Below are 22,156 nucleotides of genomic sequence, written 5' to 3' on the forward strand. Positions count from 1 at the left end.
GATTGAGAACCACAGCTTTAAGTCTACTGGGAAAAATGCAGTATGGAGAAGTAGATAAAAATGGTATCCACTGGGGAGAAAGTTCCATGTACTAAAATGAAGCTGTTGATAACTGCATTTGGTTACAGGACTGGAAATAGCCAATGACTAAACAGAAATGTTCTATGTCATGAATATGTTCCAACAAGAAGAGTTTTGAGCAGAAATGGTTCCAGAGCTTATTTTGTCCAACTTCCTTGTACAGGGAAGGAGAACAGAGACCCAGCGTTGTTTGTCCAAAGACCACACCAATGCAGAACAAACATAGGTGGTTACAATTAAATACTGTGTGGTTTCCACCCGGAAAAACAAAAAACACAGGAGCCAACCTGCATGAACCCCAGAGACAGCATAGTGCGAACCTCAAACCAAACAATGACTTCAGTGGATTGACACACAGTCATCTCTTTTTAAATCAGAGGTTCCTAATGATATTTTTAAAAACTCACTCGTCACTTGGCAGTTGCTTCTTACTTTGCATATTGACCCATGGAAGGAAAAGAACCGATCTGTTACTCCGCCTTTCCTGAACCAACTGGATCTTATGATAAGCAAACAAATGGTTGATGAAGGAGTCTATCTAATAATTACCAAAGGGATAACAATCAGAAAAAAAAAAAAATTGACCCCCAAAGAAATCGTGAATCTAGGAAACGAACCTCAAAGGATGCTAAAACTATTAGGTAAAAAGTACATGAGTCCAAGTGCCCGTGGATGGGTGAATGGATAAACAAAATTCAATATATACACACAATGAGGTATTATTTCATCTTTTTTAAGGAAGGAAATTCTGACACGGCCTACAGTACAGGTAAACTTTGAGGACATTTTGCTGAGTGAAATAAGGCATGTACAAAAAAGACAAATACTGCATAATCCCACTTACATGAGGTCCATGGAGCAGTTGAATTTATAGAAATAGAAAGTGGGGAGTCCCCGTTGTGGCACAGCAGAAACAATCCGACGAGGAACCATGAGGTTGCGGGTTCGATCCCTGGCCTCGCTCCGTGTGTTAAGGATCCGGCGTTGCCATGAACTGTGGTGTGTGTCACAGATGCGGCTGGGATCTGGTGTTGCTGTGGCCGTGGTGTAGGCTGGTGGCTACAGCTCTGATTTGACCCCTAGCCTGGGAACCTCCATATGCCGAGATTGCAGCCCTAAAAAAAAAGACAGAAAAGACAAAAAAAAAAGAAAGAAAGAAAACGAAAGAAGTGGAAGGGTGATTGCTAGGGGCGAGGACGAGGGGAAAATGGAGCATGGCTCAGTGGTTTTTCATGAAAAAAAGGCTTTGGAGATTGAGTACACAAAAATGTGACTAGCCTTAACATTAGCGAACTGTCTATTCTTAAATGGTTAATGTGGTAACTTTTATGTTATGTATAGTTTATCACAAAAATAAAAATTAATAGTTCCCGTGGTGGCTCAGTGGGTTAAGGACTGAGCATGCAGGTTTGATCCCTGGCCTCATTCAGTGAATTAAGGATCCCACATTGCTGCAAGCTGCAGTGTAGGTCACAGATATGGTTGGGATCCGGCATTGCTGTGGCTGTGGTGTAGGCCAGCGGCTGAAGCTATGAGTCCACCCCTAGTCTGGGAACTTCCATATGCTGCAGGTGCCGCTGTAAAAAGAAAAGCATAAAAACAAAAAATAAAGAAATTTTAAAAATGAAAATTATGGGGAAAAAAGAAAGCAGATGGGAACCTTATAGTGAGTGGCTCAGTCTGTTAGCACTGCTCCTACTAATCAGTCTCAGCAGGAGCAGTGCTAATAGCCTGAGCCTTTCATTGGTACAGTTAGAAATGGGCTGGCCAGACATCATGTGTTCACCGTGTGACGTAGGCGGGACCACACAGCATCCCCTCTGAAGTCATCTCAGCAACAAAAAGCCTTTGATCTAATCAGGCCTCTGGATCTAACTCTTAGTTTACAGGAAACATAGGGAAGAGAGGAGCAAGTTAATTGAAACCAAGAGGAAGCAATCAGCCAAATCCAGGACGTGAATATTCTGCAGCACAAAGGATCCAGTTTCTCCAACAAATCAGTGGCTGGAAAAAGAAAAGCGTGGTGGGAGGCGGGGGGAGTTGCATTACCCAATAAAAGAGTTCAGAGACATAACAACTAAATGTAATGTGTGGTTCTTGTCTGGATCCTAATTCTAGCAAACTCACGGTAAAAAAACGATGTCTCAGAGAACCAAGGAAATATGAGCATGGACTGAATATTAGATGGTATCCAGAAGTTATTATTAGTATTTTTCAGTGTGATAATCAAGGAGACAGATAATGTAAAGGGAAAAAAACCCTCCTTCCAATTAGGAAATATTTATGGGTGAAAAGACAACTTGATTTACATTAATCCAGAAAAAAAAAATCAAAAGGGAAGAAAAATGAAAGATTGAGAAAAGATTGAAGCAGGACAATGGGAACATGGGGTTCATTGCACTCATCTCCATTTTTGTGTTTCCAAAATCCCACAATAAACAACCATTTTTATGTAGGCAATTCCAAAGGAGCATGCAGACACACACCACAAGCAGAGAGAGTTTTTAACCAAAGCATAAGCAAATGAAGAAGCCAGGACTTGCTGAGAATAAACAGCTCTACCAATTTGAGGGGGTTAATAGGCACAGGAAATGGGAGGTTAAGCCTTGGGCCTTTGCAAAGTCAGCTAGCCAAGTCCAAGATGCCCATATTAAGCCTGCATCCTCAAAGGTGCTATCTATATCCTGGCAAAAGGAGAGCTTTTTAAAACAATTTTTCTGGACTTTAGAGAAGGGAGCCTATGTGGCAACCTGTTGTTTTCCATGTGGTTCTGGAGGGAAATTAACAACAATGACAGTGATGATCACCCTGAGGATTTGTCACCACATGGCTCTGGGGGTCAAGTTTCCACTCCATATATTCAGAGGGCACGGCTCCGGGGTGGGGAGTGGGGAATAACTGTCAGTGGTTATTAGCATCCCTGGCGTTCAGCTGAAACAAACAAAAACCCTTCCTGGAGAAAGCCAGGAATTAGACCCCTCAGGATTCCCACAGGTGAAGTTCAATCAAAAATGAGATCACAATCAAATTACCAAGCGTCAGAGAAACAAGTCAGTATGAGCCATGTTAAGCAGAAACAACAAAGAAGAGACTGAGACACAAGCCCCCTGCCCCAAACCCCGCCACTTCCACCCAAGGACTTCAGAAGTTGGAATGATTGGGTAACAGATTCTAAAAATCACTATGCAGTCCTTTTTTTTTTTTTTTTTTCTTTTTCTTTTTTCTTTCTCTCTTCCTTTTTTTTCTTTAGAATACTTTTTAAATGAGCAAGGGGCAGTTCCTGTTTTGGCTCAGCGGGTTAATAAGCAAACTAGTATCCATGTGGATTTGGGTTTCATCTCTGGCCTCGCTCAGTGGGTTAAGGGTCCAGCCTTGTTGTGGCTGTGGTGTAGGTCTCAGATGCAGCTCCTCTTCAACCGCTAGCCTGGAAACTTCCATAGGCCACAGGTGTAGCCCTAAAAGAAAAAAGAAGAAAAGGACAAAAATAATAAATGAGCAAGGAAGGAGACTATCAAAACTGTCCAGGCATTTGTCCTCAGAAGTTTGTGGGAGCCTAGGAGAACTCTTTGACCGCTGTGCTTGTGGCACTTCCATGCTGGTGGGAAAACCAGATTTACTTACAGAATCAAATTATGCCAAAGCCAGAGAGGAAATTCAAGCTGTACATTGGGCAGGGACAACATAGGCTGTATCTAAAGAAGGCAGCCTCTCCTTGGCCCCCACAAATTGTTGCTCCCTAGGCAAGAATAGAGCCCAGAAGTTCCCATTATGGCTTAGCAGCAACAAACCCAATTAGTATTCATGAGGCCAGTGTCTGTGGCTCCAATTCAGTCCCTAGCTTGGGAACTTCCATGTGTTGCACGTGTGGCCCTAAAAAGACAAAAAAAAAAAAAAAAAAAAAAAAGAATAGAGCCCAGATATTGCCAGATGATCCCATTTTCCAAGAAAAGGCATAAAAACAGATGGTAATATCTGTACATATCAGCCATTGTGGTAGACATCTGAAGTTTGTGTCACCTAATAACAATTTACCTTTTTCCAAAATGTTATGGTGTTATGACTCCCCCGTGGGGACCACACATTTCCCCTAGTTTCAGGCCAGTCTCTCAGACATGGTGTTGAATCTATCTCCAGGTGCAGAGATGGACCTGTGACCCAGGCTTGGCCAATCAGAGCATAGCAGTCTCCTGGGCCACAATAATTGGCTCAGGGATGGGTTTGTGACCCATTCAGAGAAACTGAGAACCAGTGAGGCCTTTGGGGGAACTTGAGGAAAACAGGCTTTCATCCTTCCTCATGGAATTCAAAGCAAGAGAATGTAAGGGCTGGAGCTATGGCAGCCCTTTTGTGACCATTATACAGAGATTCTGTCTAAGGTTGGATCCACATGGTTAAAAGCATGACTGGAGCTGGAGAGAGGCCAAGCCCTGATGAAATCATCTGACCCTGAACCCAGTTGTTCCCTCTTTCATTTATGGTAACCAGTGAATTTGCTTTCAAGCCGAGGCCAATTTGAATTGGTTTTTCCTCCACCCCATGGAAAGAAGCCTGTCCTTTCAGCTACTAATTAAAAATCTTTTAACACACTGGGAAATCCAAACAAATATATCGACCGACCATGGACCTTCAGCGTGCAGTCTCAGCACCTGGCCTCCCCTCCCTCTGTATTATTGTGCTTAGCATCTCTTATTACTCATCTTCTAGCCTCTATTCTGGCTGCCCCTTACTTCTACCATACTCTTCTCTCCCTGCTCCACCTCCTGAAATCTTACCCATCCTTCAAAACTCAAGTTAAATGCTTCCTTTTTTTCTTAGTCTTTCTTGACACCTCCACCCTCAAGCCCCAATCCCAGGAAGAGACACATACCTCCCCTCCATCCCCAGGTCCCTCTGGCCCCCTGTGGAGCAGTCAGCCCTTCTGCCTAGGATCCTGTTGACCGAGCAACATTCCTGACTCCCCAGCTTCTTGACCGTGATCCAAGTTCAGACCCAGATTAGAACGATGAACTTGGAGGCTTAAGTTTCCAAAAACAGTCAGTTCTTAGGAGAAGTCAGAAAACATGGCAAAAGATGAGGATCTGGGTGAGGGATCAGAAAGAAAAGAACAGTTGTTCTGGGGAAGAGTGGGCCCCTGTGGACTGCAGTGAGGAAGGAGGAAAAACTGGACATATTTCGGCCCGATGCAGTGATTCAGAGGAAACCTAAGAAGAAATGTCTAGAGAGGCATGAGGTTTCCTGGAAAGGAAGATAAAAACTGTGTGATGGGAATAGCCCAAAATAACGACAATAAAATGCTCAAAGTAGGTGCACTGTTCACATGAGAAAAGAACGCAGATAGCAGCAAGACGCTTCGAAACTTCCAGAAAACAAGAGAGAAGGTGACAAAGAATGAGGTCATCTCAAACCAGATAAACTGGGAGGCTTTCTGTTGATTGAAAGAGGCTTTCTCCAAATGTAGGGCTCATGTTGCCCTGCCTCTCACGGAAACTCGGAGCACCCAGGCCTTTTGGAATTTGCCATTCAATGCGCAGACCTGGGGCAGGCCCCAGGAGGCCCAGCGGTTGCTGGATGTACCGAAAGAGCCACCGTGAGTCGAAGGTCAGAGCAAGCAAGGTGTCTGTTTATGAGCCGCCCCAGGCAAGCACTGCCGCTTCTCACGTCAAAGGACTATGGTGTCTAGGACACAGTTCCCATGCCCCCTTCCCCAGGACCAGTTCTTTCTTCATGGGATAAAATACCGCAGCTGGAAAGTTTCCAATCGCAGCGGTTCTTAACCTTTGTGGGGGTGAAATCTGGCTGAGGCTCTGGGCCCTCTTCCCAGAAAAATGCACACAGGCTCAGACACATCAAAGCTTCCTCCCCAGTTCAGCAGCTCACACCCTCCCCTGGGGCCCATCTCTCGAACAATAGTTCCTAAACTCATTCACTTCATCAAAGAAATATTTTATTGATCGGAGTTCCCGTCGCAGCGCAGTGGAAATGAATCCAACGAGGAGCTGTGGGGTTGTGGGTTCAATCCCTGGCCTCGCTCAGTGGATTAAGGATCTGGTGTTGCCGTGAGCTATGGTGTAGGTTGCAGATGCAACTCAGATCTAACATTGCTGTGGCTCTGGTGTAGGCCGGTGGCTACAGCTCCAATTGGACTCCTAGCTTGGGAACCTCCATATGCCATGGGTGCAGCCCCAAAAAGACAAAAAAAAAAAAAAAAAGAAAAAGAAATATTTATTGAGTACCAACTGCATGCCAGGGTACTGCTCTGAACACCAAGGGCATAGGGATGCTCACCTCGAGGTGGACTATATCTTTCAGTTTATATTCGAGGCCTCAAATGATCAGAAAGTCTGGAGGTGTGGGCCAGAATTGGGTGATTCTGCAGTGGGGCCAGGAGCTGTCCCAAGGAGCCCCAGGTCAAAAACCCCTTGGATACGGAGAGAGAGGAGGAATGTATTTAAAGCATGCGCTATGACTGGAAAGCTCATGGCCTGCCAAGGGAGTGTAGATGGTACCCATGCTTTGGCAAAATGTTTGGCAGAATCTTGTAATGCTGGACACATGCACAACCCAGAAATTCTACTCTTTGGATATATACCCAAGAGCCATGTGCACATGAGCCCACCAAAAGCATCTACAACGGCCCCCAGTGATCCCTCCTGTTCACACCTCTGTGTAACCCCCTTCCCTTGAGTACGGGCAGGACTGCACCTTCCTTCTAATCAAGAGATGCTGCAAAGGTGATGGGGATGTCATTTCTGTGAGTATGTTCCGTAAGATTGTAACTCTCATCTTGCCGGAAGATTCTCTCGATTGACTCTCATGGGCTTGATGAAGCAAGCCTCCTTATGGAGAAGCTCCCATGGCAAGAAACAGCCAGGGAACCTCTGGCTAACAGCCAGCAAGGAGGGGAGGCTCTCAGATTAACAACCCTCAGGAAGTGAGTCCTGCCAGTTGCCACCAGGACTGGACAATGGATCCTTCCCCAGTTGAACTTCAGATGAGACCCCAGGCTTGGCCACCTCTCTGATTGCAGCCTGGCAGAGACCCTGAGCAGAGTACTTGGCTTTGCAGTACCTGGATTCCTGACCCACAGAAACTGTGACATGATAAGGGTATGTGATGTTTTGAGCCACTGAATTTGCCATAATTTATTCTGCAGGAATAGGTAACTAATACAGTGTAATGCAATGCAGCATTGAGAATGAATGAACCACAGCTTCACCAGACAGCATGGTCAAATCTCACGTAGTTGAGTAAAACAAAACCAAGCAGCAAGTGGAATCTGCATGATTCCATTCACATGAAGTTCAAAAAATAAGTAGAACTAGTCTCTGATACTGGAAGCCGGACCAGTAGTGGGTCTAGGGGACCAGAAGGGAGCACAGGGAGGTTTCTTGGGGGGCTGGTGATATTCTGCCACTTAATCTTGGTTATGGTTAGAGTGGGTGCATACATTTTGTGAAAATTCTTCAAATGTACATTTAGGATTTGTCCACTGTTCAAGATATACCTTATTTTTCCAAAAAAAAAAAAAAGTTTACAGAAAAGACAGTATTCCAGAATTCCCATTGTGGGTCAGTGGGTTAAAGACCAGATGTTGTCTCTGTGAGGCCTTGCTCAGTGGGTTAAGGATCTGGCATTGTTGCAAGCTGTGGTGTAGGTCACAGGTGCAGCTCAGATCCTGTGTTGCTGTGGCTGTGGCGTAGGCCTCCACTGCAGCTCTGATTCAACCCGTAGCCTGGGAACCTCCACATACCCCAGGTGCGGCTATAAAAAGAAACAAACGAACAAACGTGCATTTCCTTAGCCTATAGGGTCAGGTTATTAATGGGCAGTGGAACCTCTAGTGGCTTTTCACTCTCCCATTTGTCACCCTACTCAATGCTGCTCGTCGTGCTTTTATTTTTTATTGATGTACAGTGGATTTACAATATTGCATTAGTTTCAGGTGTACAGTAAAGGGATTGAGTTATGCATATATATGTCTATTTTTTTTCAGGTTCTTTTCCTTTATAGGTTATTTCAAAATATTGAGTATATTTCCCTGGGCCACACAGTAGGTCCACTATTTTATACATAGTAGTGTGTACGTGTTAACTCTTCACTCCTAGTTTCTCTTTCCCTCCCTTTCCCCACTGGTAACTTTAAGTTTGTTTCCTATGTCTGTGTGTCTATTTCTGTTTTGCATACAAGTTTATTTGCAGCATTTTTTTAGATTCCATGTATAAGCAATATCATATGATATTTCTCTATGTCTGGCTTATTTCACTTAGTAGGATAATCTCTAGGTCCATCTATGTTGCTACAAACAGCATTATTTCATTCTTTTTTATGCCTGAGTAGTATTCCATTGTGTGTGTGTGTGTGTGTGTGTGTGTGTGTGTACACATATGTACCACATCTTCTTTATCCACTCCTCTGTCAGTGGACATTTAGGTTGCTTCCATGTCTTGACTATTGAGAATAGTGCTGCAGTGCACACAGGGGTGATGTTCTTTTTCTTGCTCTTACTCTCCCTTGCTCCTGTTCCAGTGCTTTCCTTGGCTCTCCCATACCCATAAAGGCTGGGCAATCTCCCTTCCTCCCCCAGGAAGTCAGCATTCAGTTCTTGCTGGAATGCAGGGGGGCAAGAGGAAAAGCCACAGGCAGGTCTGGGGTGGGGACACAGCAGGTGGGGTCTCCCCTGTTACAGAGAGCCCAGGGAAGGTCACTGGAGCAGAGCTCCTGCAGGAGCAAGCCCAGTGTGTGGCAGGAGAGCTTGGTGGCAAGCCCAAAGGTCCCCTCTCGGCCCCGCGCCCACTTACCCTCATGCCTCAGGCACCTCCAAGCCTTAGGACAGACAAGAGCCCAACCTATTGGAAGCAGAAGGAAAGCAGGTGGTGAGCACGGGTGTCTTGTGGTTGTGACAACTGTCACCTGCAGTCCCTGGGGAAAACATCTTCCCGTCACTGTCATCTAGATTCAAATCCTTCCAGATTTTCTGGCTGCGCCACTTTGAGCCTTATTTTCCTGTGAGAATGGGAGTAATCTGAGAGAAATACTGCCCTTCAAGACATTTTTGAATGCTCCTCTGCAGAGGTCAGTATCGTGGGTGTTTCACACACACCTGCTGCACCCGATTAGGCTGAGAACTAAACCACAGTCCTTGGAGACTGGCCGAGGGAAGGACTGAGACGGTGCCTGCAGGCAGAAAGCCCTAAATTAACATCACGGGTCCACTATTATAAGGACACCTTGGAACGGGTCCACTATTATAAGGACAGCTGGGAACGTCGGGAATGGGACTCCCGAATCCCGGCCCTTCAGATACCAGTAATCTGATGTTGATGGAGATACAGTGCGGCCTTGGTAGCTGCCCAGAGCTCAACATGATTGACTGATTAAAGGCGTCCACCCTGGAGCCCAAATAATCTAGAAATCTCTATTTTTTTTTCTTCAGGGGCAGTAATTTTACTGCAAAATACAGCTCTCACTCAGCCCAGGAAAATGCTATCAGAAAGCTGTAAGTTATTGGGGTATTTTACTTTCTCTTTTTGAAATTTTAAATGAAATGGAATCAGGTTTTAAGACTTTCACACACCCTTAGCCATGACTGTGGCATCCTATGTGGGAGGGCAATTGAGATTTGGCGATTTCTGCTCCAGTGAGTCTAAATGTTGGCTTTGTCCCTGGTTTAGTGTTTCCTCATGGAGAGGCAGGCTAATGGGAACAGGAGCTCTCTGAAGCCCGTCGGGGGCCATGGGCTGCTCCAGCTTGGGCCGGCCTCGGGTAGGGTCTGGCTGGCAGTGAGCAAGTTTGTGTTACACTAAAGCCAAGCAGAGAGATGGGGATGGGGGAGGGGTCCTGGCTTGAGATGCCAAGGTCCGGGGGTAAGTTCAGTTCAGCTCAAACTCTCAAGAGGTAGGACACAAGGCTGGGAGTGGTGGCAAGTCCTGCCCTGGCTCATCCATTCCTTCATTCAACCAAGCCCTGTTCTAGGTATTAGTAACACAGCAGTGACCCAAAGAGAAACAAATCCCTGCCCTCAGGGAGCTTGTGTTCTGGAGGGTGGGGGGATGAGGAGACAGACAATAAATAAGATAAATAAACTAAATAAATGGTATGTGAGATAATAAGTGGTTATACAAAGTGACGAGTGATAGAGGGAGGTTTTTATTTTGTTTTGTTGGTCATGTGGACCTCTAAAACATTGCTCTTGTTTACTGGATTGGTTTGTTTTTTAAAACAATTTTAGGAGTTCCCTTTGTGGTGCAGCGGAAACAAAGCCCACTAGGAGCCATGAGGGTGCGGGTTTGATCCCTGGCCTCACACCTTGGGTTAAGGATCTGGCGTTGCCGTGAGCTGTGGTGTAGGTCAAACACACGGCTTGGATCCTGTGTTGCTGTGGCTGGGGTGTAGGCTGGCAGCTGTAGCTCCGATTGGACCCCTAGCCTGGGAACCTCCATATGCCATGGGCGAGGGCCTAAAAAGCAAAACAAAACAAAATAAAAAAACCCAATTTTAAATAGGGTGATATTTGAGTAAAAATCTAAAGTTGCTTAAGGAGATCCCTGGGGGAAGTGCCTGGTAGGGAGAGGAAACAGTAAATGCAAAGGTCCTGAGGCAGAAATGTGCCTGGGGGAGTTCCCGCTGTGGCAGGCACAGTAGGTTAAGAATCCAATTGCAATAGTGTCGCTATGGAGGAATGGGTTTCATCCTGGCAGGCACAGTGGATTAAAGGACCCAGTGTTGCTGCACCTGCGGCTCGGATTCAATTCCTGACCTGGGAACGTCCATATGTCTTGGGTACCACCGAAAAAAAAAAAAATGGGTGCCTGGGGAGTTGACCGACTCTCCCTATTCCTCTGAAGTTATGACTCAGGCCCCCCAGCTTTTGTGGTCACTCACTCCTCATCCTTTCCTGGGATCTTTCTGGTCAAAGGGAACTGACTCAGGCAGAACCTTCCAGAAATTTCTGGGGACAGGTTCTGGGGGAGGTGTCAGCAATCCAACTGAAGGGGTGAATAAATTCTGAGGTTTTTGCCATATTTGTAACAAATGCACAAAGAATTTGCATGCTGTGACAAATACATTCCTGGACCATGCTCCAGACCTGCCGAACAGGAGTTTCTGAGGTCTTCGGAGGATCTGCATTTCTAAGAGTCTCTGGGCCTGTCTGAGCCTCTTTACTATACAATCCACCCTGTATTGATTTCCATGATTTTTCTATCTTCCTAACTGACTAGCGTGGACTCTGCCATCTTTCATCTTTCTTAGATAAATGTTCTGAGTTTTTCTTGGGGCACCTTGTCAGTCATTTCCCAGCATGGAAATGCATCCTGCAGGTAGTCAGCAGGGCTGTTCTGCTCCCAGGCAGAAGGGGTTGATGTGAAAAAGGTGACACGGGGCTAAGGGGAGATGATGGGGATTTACAGGTCTTCTCAACACACTCCATCCCCCCTCTCCTGTGCTCGTGGATGGGGAATTCTTTAGTGACTGATCCAGGTCAGCGCTGGGGCCACCGTCTGACCCTTGTGGGGACACAGGTGACGTTTGTAGGAGAAAAGAGCAAATCAAAGGATAAACGTCAGTTTTAACGACGGGAAGGACAGGAATAGCAGGGCTGTGGACGGGTAAATTTCCTTTCCCCTGCACGAGGCAGAATCCCTCATTCATTCAAAATTGTCTCCCCCCCGCCGTCTCCCACCCAGAAGTGGCGGTCCCTCTAGCTTACTCTATTTTCTCCTCCGCAGCAACGAGAGCTAGAGATTTGGGTGGGGTACTAGCCTCCAAGCTTCTGGTTCAGCGCCATTACCCTCACCCACCTGCCCACCCCGCTTCAACGCACCCACTCCAGAGCGAAGGTACAACAAGGAAGAATTCTTGAGTCTGCTCCTTCCTCGCTGTAAAACTCTGGGCTACTTCTATGACCACTGAGCTCGGTTTCCCCGTCCGTGAAACGGGGCTGGGGCCCCCTAGGCTGCAGTCGGCGGCCAGGTGATCAGCACATCACCGCTCTCGGCCGCCAGCCGCTCAGGCCACGCCCCTCACCAGCTGCGCGGGCCGGGCGTTGCCATAGCGACGTGCGTACACACGCCGGGCGGGCGCGCGGGTCGAGGGCAGCCAGCTGGAGACTCCGCGGGAGCGCGGCCGGGAGGCCTCGCCCGGAGCGGGCCCAGCGCCTCCCGAGCTGCCCCGGCTCTCGGCGGAGGACGGAGCGTGGGCTTCTTCCTCCGGCCAGGTGAGTGCGGCACGGAAGGAGGGCGGATACGTGGGCCTGACGGGGCCCAGCCCCTACGAAGTCAAGGACTTGAGGGGATAGGCGGGGGACCAGGCCCCATCCCAGGCTTGAACTCTTCTCTGATCCAGGCCCGGGTCTCCAGGAACAGCCCAGAAAAGGCCTCCAACACTATCCCTTCCCTCCTAAGTACAGCTCCCCCCCCCCCCCCCACATAGCCTGCGCAGGAATTCAGGCCCTTCCTTGGCACCAGCTCCGGGGCGGAGGGGTGGAGGTGGGGGTAGGGGTACAGCTGGGATTAAGAGAGGAATCTCCGTTTCCCGTGATTTATGGACAGCAACCCACGCAGTGGTCAGAGACACGCCCCCCTTGCCTGACCTCTCCTTCTTTAAGGAACTTTGAGGACACTGAAGACTGTGTAGCCCTCAAAAGAAAGTTTGCTCCTGTAGCTCAGTTCTGAACCATCCCAAGTGTCGGGGAATGCAAATGATTGCAGTTTTTTTACTCTTTACTGTGGCTGGTGCGCCATGGCACTGAGTAAAAATGAATTCACAGGTAAACATGTTCAGATTACTTCCTTCCGTGTTTTCAGGCAGGGAGGTGAGAGGCACGGGGCAAGATTAGGGTGGAAAAATATTGTCCAACCCCAAAGCTGAAGAGATAGAATTTAGGTTTTCCAAGAAGTCATCTAGGATAGATACCAAAAGGAAAAATGGAAGGTAGTTGCCCTCAGAGGCTCCTGACCAGCTGGCTGCACTAACTTGGTTTGAGGTGTCATTTGTCATTCACTCAGCACGTGTTTACCAAGCACCTACTATGTGTCAGGCACTGCCCCCAGCGCTGGAAATGGGGTGATGCACAGAACTGTCAGAAACCACAGTGGTTTTACCTTGTTTGAAAGTTAGCCTGCCCAGCTTGTAGGCACTGGCAGAAGTCAAGGCCAGAAACAAAGAATGTTTTTATTCACAGCATAGCAGACACAAAAAATAGGCAGCCAGAGCTTCATATGCACATTGGTTCCCGTTGCCCTGAAAGTCCCCCTTGCAGAACAGCCAAGGTGGGTGCTGCGAACACACAGGGTTTATGTCTCAGGTAGAGAAGTCTAAACTTGGGAAACCACAGTCTTTGAAAGGAGCTGTTAGCAAACCTGCCCACCTTTTGCCCCAGAAGGAGCCGGGATCTTTATTATAACATTATCTATATCCTCCCAGGCTGTTTGCCATACAAACATCCTTGAAAAGATAGTGCAGGACAAAATCTGTCAATGCCTTTGCTCTGAACATGGGCACAAATGCAAGATATTCATGCAGAATTGCCTCTTAACAAAGTCAACACCGTTCTGGTTTTCTGGGAATATTTATCTCAGTGAAAGAGAAACAAACAGCAAACACAACCAAATAAAGGAACAAGAACATGTCCGAGAATGTAAGTACAAGGAAGGAAACACAGCAGGGGAAAGTGCTAGCAGGGGAGTAAGGTGCATGAGGGCACCGTTAGCCAGGGCGGTCGGGTGTTTACAGGCGGGGGACAGCTGAGCAGAGAGAAGACACCAGCCTTGGGGACATCTCAGGTGAGAGCTAAAAACCAAATATGCACATGATCCAAGTTATACATTTTAGTCTAGTGACGTATCCCAGGTTCCATTCCTGCAGAAGAGACATTTCTCAAAAGTGTACATATTAGATTAATTAGGCTTGACTGTGTTGCTGGATAATGTGGTCCTTGGCCATTGAAGATTACTGACGGCAATAGAGCACGGTTCTTTGGGAAGAGGAAGTGTCTTTCCCCCTATATTCATGACAGTGAACTTGATAAAATTTATTTCACATTCTATGAAAGCATCAGTATCTATGGGGCATTCACAAGCCTCAGAGTTGACAAGTATAAACTATCTGGCTTGTTTTTATTTCCCTTACTCCCAGGTAGGATCAGTTCTTCCTTTCAGAGGATAGAATAATGGTTTGAAGGACTTTCCGTTATTGCATATCCCAAGGGTCAACAGATAACTCAGCTCCCCCACCCCACTTTGCACCACCAGCAACAGTGGAGGTTTGTGCAGTGGTTACGTGCAAAGGCCCCAGAGTGGGGTCCCTGACACTTACTCCTGTGTCACCTTAACCTCTCGGAGTCTGTTTCCTCATCTGTAGGGTGGGGCCATTCTGACACCACCTCACAGGGTTGTTCTAAGGATGAGAAGAGGCGGCGTGGGTCAGAGGGTAGCACAGAGCCAGGCCCTTGGTAGGGATTCAGTACGTGATGATGGAGATGTTAGGGACGACAGAGCCAGACCTGAGACCGTCTACAGCCACACCTGATGACTTTTGTTTTTATCCACAAGTTCGACAGCTTCACATTTCAGTGACGTTTCAGTTGAAAGGAGACTTGCTTCGACACGGCGTTGAAATGGAGGACGTCACGCTGTGTGGTCGGACATGTCTCAAATCAGAATTCACGGAGCACATGAAATACCAACATTTTGGAACCTATGAAAAGTCCTTGAACTTTTCATGTTGAAAAACCTGTATAGGACTTACTTCAAAATGCATTAAAATAGCAAATGGATGGATGGCTAGATGGGTAGAGGTATGATAAAGCAAATACAGCAACATTATCCACTGTAGAATCTGGGTGGTGAGTTATATAGGATTTCTCCATCCACCTCTTTCCACGTTTCTGTGTGTTTGACATTTTCATAATAAAATGCCAGGAAAAAAAAGAAGATGTGCAGAGTCCTGACCCTACAGCCAAGCTGTAATCTTGATACTCTGTCTTTGGAAATCATTTTTTTTCTACTTAAATATATGAAGAAATGCAGTCACTCAAGAAGAGAATATCTTCTAATGCCTGTTTCCTTGATGACTGACTCTCGGCACTTGAAGAAGCTCTAGAGAGCGCTAGGGTTCCTTGAATCAAAGTTTGAGAAGCCTGAGGTTAGTAACAGTGATAATCACAGCAGGACAAATGTGTATAGTGTAGCCGGCAGCATTCTAGATGCTTCACATTTACTCCTCACAAAACTCTTTGGGATACAGAGCAGTATTAACCCCATTTTACAGAAGAGGAAACAGAGGCCTAGAGAATACCTAAGTCATCCAGGGTCACCTAGCTAATAAGAGGTGGGTCCATCATACTCAGCACTTGATTATGTCCAATAACTAAGCCCAAACTAAGCTTAATGGAGATGGAGAGCAGTTATCCGTGGAATTCCGATTTGTTGCTGGGTTGTTTTCATGACTCTGTGTGCTCTGAGTTACATAAAACATGTCTTCTGATGATCTGATCCAGACTCCTCTATGCCAGATACCACTGTTTAAAAGACAGTCTTTAAAATGTGCAGAATTACAGCTGTGATCATTGTTGAATCCATCTATCCTACCTCTGCTGATTTCTCCTTTGGATGTTGCAATCTGTTTCATTCATTCCAAGTGTGATGTTGAATAATTAGAAGATTGTATTTTTTGCCAACAATTTTTTTTTTCTAAAAACCTTTTATAGGGAAAGCAGAGAGTATGAAAGCCTATCTAAAGAGCGCAGAAGGCTTTTTTGTCCTGAATAAAAGTACTACGATTGGGAGGCATCAAGACTCAGACCTTGTTTTAGAGGTAAGACTTCTTTGTGCCCATTCTGATCTCCGGCCCTTCAGCCCCTCCAGACGTCCCTGCTGTTCTGTGGACTCCAGTCTCTGATGTCAGCCACATCCTTCCTCGAGGTGCCGTCAACAACCAGCTGCTGAATGTGCTGGGTTTTCCTAGTACATGCGGTGAGAATGAGCGATGGGCCCTCAGCCCTTTGCTGACCATGGCTGCGAGCTCCCACCCAGCATCCCCTCCCCAGCAGCCTGATGAGGCGGTTTGGAAGGTGGGCAGAGAGCTGGTTCCTGACCTTTACCTGCTCCAGGTCTGGGAGCCAGGGCCACCTGAAGTCCCAGCTTGGGTAATGGCCTCTCACCCTTTCCAGAGCTTCTGGAGATTGTGGTGGGCACCTTGGAGCCCCTAACCTCCAAGTACTAAGTCAGGGTGAGCCCCAGGCATAGTCTCAGCATTCTCTCATTTCATTTCACTCCCTGAATTAGCTGTGGTTTGGGCCACAGGCCCAGCTCATTGACAGCCAAGGAAGTTGGAAGGAAGTAAGGAATGATAAAAACGATGGCTTGGAGCCTTTTAAAATATTGAGGAGGGTTAAAATATTTTTTCTTTTTTTTAATTGACGTCTAGTTGATTTATAGGGTTGTTTTAGTTTCAGGTGAATACCAAAGTGATATATATATATATATATATATATCTTTTTCAGATTCTTTTCCCTTAGAGGTTATTATAAAATATGGAATATAACTGCCTGTGCTATACAGTTGGTCTTTGATGATTATCTGTTTTATGTGTAGTAGTGTTTGTATGTTAATCCAAAATTCCTAATTGATCCCTCTCCCCCCTTTCCCCTTTGGTAACCATAGGTTTGTTTTCTGTGTCTATGGCTCTATTTCTGTTTCATATGTAAGTTCATTTGTATCTTTTTTAAGATTCCACATGTAACTGATATCATATGATATTTGTCTTTCTCTCTGTGTCTTCATTTAGTATGATAATCCCTAGGTCCACCCTTGTTGCTGCAAATAGCATCATTTTGTTCTTTTTTATGGCTGAGTAGTAGTCTATCACATATAAATACCACATCTTTTTTATCCATTTGTCTGTCAGTGGACATTTAGGTTGCTTCCATGCCTCGGCTATTGTGAATTGTGTTGCAGTGAACATTGAGGTGCCGTGTATTTTTTTGAATTATGTTTTTATCTGGATACATGCTTAGAAGTGGGATTATAGGGTCATATGGTAGCTCTATTTTTCAGTTTTTTAAGGAACCTTCATACTCTTCTCCATAGTGCTTGCACCAATTTACATTCCCACCAACAGTGGAGGAGGGCTCCCTTTTCTCCTAAGAGGGGTTAAAATACTGAAGCAGGAAGAGAAATGTGATGAAATCTCTCTATGACTGTGAAAAGCAGGACTTTCTCAGACTTCAACAAATTTTTTAACTTTTTATTTTGAAATAATTATGGATTCACAAACAGTGGAGTGAGATGGGCCTGTGCCCTTTTATCACCTGTGTGGATCTGTGTGTAGCCATCAAGATACAAAACTATTCCATCACCAAAGATCTTCCTTGCAATTCCCTCTGTGGTGCAGTGGGTTAAGGGTCTGGTAGGTCACAGCTATGGCTCAGATTTGCTCCCTAGCCTGGGAACTTCCATATGTCGCAGGTGCAGCCAAAAAAAGATCCTCCTTGTGATATTCCTTTATGGTCACGATACCTCTTCCACCACCATCCCCAAACCCCGACAGCCACTAACCTGTTTTCCATCTCTGTAATTCCCATCATTTTGAGGAGGTTACATAAATGGAATCATATAATCTGTGACCTCTGAGATTGATTTCTTTCTTTTTTTTTTTTTTTTTTACTCAGTGTCATGTCCTTGAGATCCATGTAGGTTGTTAGCTTGTTCTCTTATTGCTGAATTAGATAACAGCCTATGGTATGGATGTACCACCACATGAATAACCCCTCACTTACCAAAGGGCATTCTTATCCCAATTTGGGGCTATTACAACCTTATTACAACCTTAACTGAACTTTCATTGCAAGGGTTTTTGTAGATTTCTTGGGATTTTGTACATACACAATCATGTTGTCTACAAATAAGAACAGTTTTATTTCTCCTTTCAGAAAAGGAGATCTGAATGCCTTTAATTTCCTTTTCCTTGCTTTATTGCACTGGCTGGGATTTCCAGCACTCTGTGGAAGAGAGCCGTATACATCTTTATGTTTGCTTATTCCTCATCTGGAGAGAAAGCTAACCATTAAGTATAAGGTTAACTGTAGGGTTTTTGTAGATGTTCTTACGAAGTGAGAAAATCCCCCCTTGATACCTGGTTTTCTGAGAATGTTTATTGTAAACTCAACAGGTGGAAAAATAACTCCACGGGAGTTCCCTGGTGGCATAGTGATTAAGGATCCGGTGTTGTCACTGCTGTGGTGCAGGTTTGATCCCTGGTCTGGGAACCTCCACATGCTGCGGGTGCAGCCACAAAAATTAAAAAGGAAAAAACTCCATGAGCCCTCCCCACCCTCCGCCCAAGCTTCTCCTCCGTGATGTGGACTCCCTTCAAGGCTGCAGAAAATCTGTGCCGTGTGCACAGTGGGGACAGGGTGGGGGAGAAAAAGAATTGCAGTTTCTTCTTTATCATAACAATAGGTAGATTTGCAGTCGTTTTATTTCCCGTCTAGCCAAAGTCCAGACAGAGATCTCTGCTTTGAACCTGCCTATGATATTGGAAAACCATAATTCTTTTTAGAAGCACAGGCTTTAGCAGTTCCCGTCGTGACTCAGTGGTTAAGGAACCTGACTGGGAACCATGAGGACACAGGTTCCATCCCTGGCCTCGCTCAGCGGGTTAAGGATCCAGCGTTGCCGTGAGCTGTGGTGTAGGTCACAGACGTGGCTTGGATCTGGTGTGGCTGTGGCTGTGGTGTAGGCTGGCAGCTGTAGCTCCAATTGGACCCCTAGCCTGGGAACCTCCACGTGCCACGAGTACGGTCCTAAAAAGTAAAAGTAATAAAATAAATAATAAATAAAAGCACAGGCTTTGGAGATGGACAGACCTGGGTTTGACTCTCCTCAGGCTACTTTGTGGCTGTGTGACTTCCAGCCAATTACTTAATCACCCTGGGCTCCTGGTCGCCGACTTTAAGCCTCTGACCTCACAGGGTTGTTGTGAGGATTACGTCGGAAATGCACATGAAGAGCCTGGCACAGGGTACTAAGTAAATGACACCGGGGTGATTGTCGTGGCCTCATAAAACAGAGGCTGGGAGGGATCCTCAGAGGTGCACTGGGTTGAGCTGAGGATCCACCGGTATTAACACGCCACTGGGAAAAGGGAACCAAGGAAGACAGTTATTAAATGGACAGAAATTGGGCTGCATTCATTGCACGAAAATAATTGACTGCTTGCCGCTCCTTGGACTTAGTTTAAGGAGTCAGTCACCACCCCCAGCAGTGGTCACATTGATTTATGAAGGAGTCAGTTGCATTTCCAGAAGCGAGAGTTTGTTTTGGCTCCGGGAGAACAGAAGATCCATGAGTTGCCAAGTGTTTCGTGAACAGACTGTTAATGGGCACTTCTGTCTTACACGCATCATCTTTCCAGCGCTTACACGGCTTCGGGAAAGGAGATTTGCTCTAAAAAGGGGTGTGGGGACACAGGTCCATTCTGAAGAATTGAAACATGCAGACACATCAACACTTTAGAGTTTTATGAAACAGGACAAAGTAAAAATTGCCCCTCTGCTGACTCCACTGGGCTTTTCTGATCAGAAGAATCGCCTTTGTTCAGCTGTGAGCCGTCCTGAGGAATAATTTCTTTCTTTCTTTCTTTCTTTTTTTTGGTCTTTTTAAGGGCCACACCTGCGGCATATGGAGGTTCCCAGGCTAGGGGTCACATTGGAGCTGTAGCTCCCGGCCTATACCATGGCCACAGCAATGCATGATCTGAGCCACATCTGTGACCTATACCACAGCTCACGGCAACTCTGGATCCTTAACCCACCATGCGAGGCCAGGGATCAAACCCGCATCCTCATGGACACTAGTCGGGTTCGTTAACCACTGAGGCATGACGGGAACTCCTGAGGAATAATTTCAACAGTAGATTTAGAGTTTATGTTATTTCTGCCACTACAAGTCACGCCACTAAGTAAAATTCAGAAATACATATTACTAAAAAGGCATCCTTGAAATTACCCAAAGGTTACATCTAGCAAATAAAAAAGATATTTATTTACCTGGATCAATGCTAAAGAATAGGCCGTTGTGCTTCTAAAGATTTATACTCATTGGCAAGGCTGACATAGTGTATTCATCGCTGGTATCGTAATATTTTGACATCATTTACTTTTTCCGATAATGGAAGGTGGTTACATGCTTCCTGCTTTTAAAAATTAGGAGAAAGCAAAGTATAAGGAAGAAAAATAAAAGTCACTTGTAATCATTCGGCTCAGGGGAAATCAATATTGGTATTTGCAGGTTTTTTTTTTTTGTTTTTTTATTTTTTTTAAATGAAAATACATCCTGTAAGGAGTTTGGCTTCCTAATGGCAGTGAAGCCTGTTTAGAGCCAGCCTAGGTTTTACTGATGTCATCACTCATTCATTCCATAATATTTACCCAGAGCCTCAGCACTGAGGCAAGCCTGGGGATACAATAATGCCCAAACTGGGCACGGTCCCTGCAGTCAGGAGGCCGCCAGGAGAGAGACATAAGTCAAAGGATCCCGCAAAGGTGTGTATTGTTCCATTGCAACATTGGAGCTCTAAGGGAATGAATATGGAAGACAAGGGGGACTTTACTAGACAGAGGGGGAAGGGAACAGCATGTGCAAAGGCCCTGGGGTGGAAGAACATACTGTGAGAGCAGGGGACTGGGAAAAAAAAAAAAAGACAAAAAAACTGTGCATCCTTCTAGAAGTCAGAGTGGGAAGGAGGGCCAAAGGACAAGTCGGCCTTCAGTCACCATAAGGATTTTGATCTTTATCTGAGGAGTAATGGGAAGAAGGCCCCGAAGGACGGTGAGCAAGGGGAAGACCTGCCCTGGCTGCCGGGTGCCCACAGTCAGGAGCTCAGAGATTCACACTCAGAAGCCTCAGCCTTGCTCATTTTGCAGCTGAACGTTGCAAATTATCATTTCCATGATGTGGCCTGTGTGCTGTAATTTTTAGAGCTCTCTGTGGCTGTTACTTAAACTCTGTTGAGAAAAGGGTGTGGTTCTTCCAGAATGAAGAACTACTGCAAGCCAGTGGTTGGTGGAATTTCCATATGCATAAGAGTGCCTATTAAACACGAATGCCAGACTTTCCAGTGGGGTTGGGGCAGAGCTCAGCAATCTTCACACTTAAAATGCTCCCCAGGTTCAGGTGCGGGGAGTGGGGTTCCCCGGAGTCAGTTCCAGGACCAACCCCACCATCGTGCTCCCTCCTGCTCCCTTCTGGTCAGTGGAGCTTCTTCCCCTGTGATATTCTGAGAGCTCCCGTTGAAAGAGAGAGGGAGAGAGAGAGTTATTGCAGTAAGCTTTGTTTTGAGGAAACGAGAAGTCTCAACAGTAGGGGGCTGACTGACCCTACCCCCTCCCCACGAACTCATCCAGACCCCCACACATACACACCCCGGGAGGTTTCAGGATCCCCTAGAGGACTGACAGAGAAAAAATAAGAACCGAAATGAGTGGGAGGTGAAATGCTTGTGCCCCCACCTTTGCCCTGGGCAAACAGCATTCTGCCAGCCGGCTGCCTTCTCACTGGTAGAGCAGCCTCTCCAGCATGTGTCAGCCCTTCTCACGTGGGGTCTGAGGGTCCTAGAGCCAGACTGATCTCGCACATACCCCAGAACCCATACAGCCAGCTGACTGTCATCCCTTTGCCTGTCACCTGCCAGTTCTGGGCTGCCTCTTAGAAAACATCAGGAGCATACATCGTAATCTTATTATTAGACAAGGCTGCTGTGGAGTTACCATTGTGGCACAGCAGTAACGAATCCTACTGGGAACCATGAGATTGGGGGTTCGATCCCTGGCCTCGCTCAGTTAAGGATCTGGCTTTGCTGAGAGCTATGGTGTAGGTCACAGATGCAGCTCGGACCTGCTGTGGCTGTGGCTGTGGCCCGTAGCTATAGCTCTGATTAGACCCCTAGCCTGGGAACCTCCATATGCTGCGGGTGCGGCCCTAAAAAGCAAAACAACAACGACAACAACAACAACAAAACCCAGACAGAAAAAAACAAACAAGGCTGCTGTGATCATCCTGTTATCTGCATCACTTCG

At 46.2% G+C, this 22,156-nt stretch overlaps 1 protein-coding gene and 1 long non-coding RNA gene across 51 annotated transcripts in view; one reads left to right on the plus strand and one right to left on the minus strand.

Moving 5' to 3' along the window:
* Window positions 1–7,192: 7,192 nt before the first annotated feature.
* On the minus strand, window positions 7,193–12,126 carry LOC146402570 (uncharacterized). The gene is made up of 2 exons (XR_014807152.1): window positions 11,903–12,126; window positions 7,193–8,927 (listed from the first exon to the last, which is right to left on the minus strand). It is a non-coding gene; the product is annotated as an uncharacterized LOC146402570 (long non-coding RNA).
* A 57-nt stretch (window positions 12,127–12,183) lies between these two features.
* FHAD1 (forkhead associated phosphopeptide binding domain 1) overlaps window positions 12,184–22,156 on the plus strand; it is a 132,943-nt gene continuing 122,970 nt past the window's right edge. For all 50 annotated transcript variants that reach the window (XR_014807085.1, XR_014807084.1, XR_014807099.1 and 47 more), the window contains exons 1-2: window positions 12,184–12,295; window positions 15,788–15,894. Coding sequence is in view for 17 of the 50 variants with exons in the window: in XM_021097597.2 (XP_020953256.2) it covers window positions 15,802–15,894 (93 nt within the window). In the remaining 33 variants the exon portion in view is untranslated. The remainder of the gene's footprint in view (window positions 12,296–15,787; window positions 15,895–22,156) is intronic.

The sequence above is a fragment of the Sus scrofa genome, chromosome 6 (assembly GCF_054392235.1).
Source record: "Sus scrofa isolate SSC_HxYL_T2T_F1_AM1 chromosome 6, Sscrofa_HxYL_maternal_Yorkshire_Landrace_v2.0, whole genome shotgun sequence".
NCBI classification, from domain to species: Eukaryota; Metazoa; Chordata; class Mammalia; order Artiodactyla; family Suidae; genus Sus; species Sus scrofa.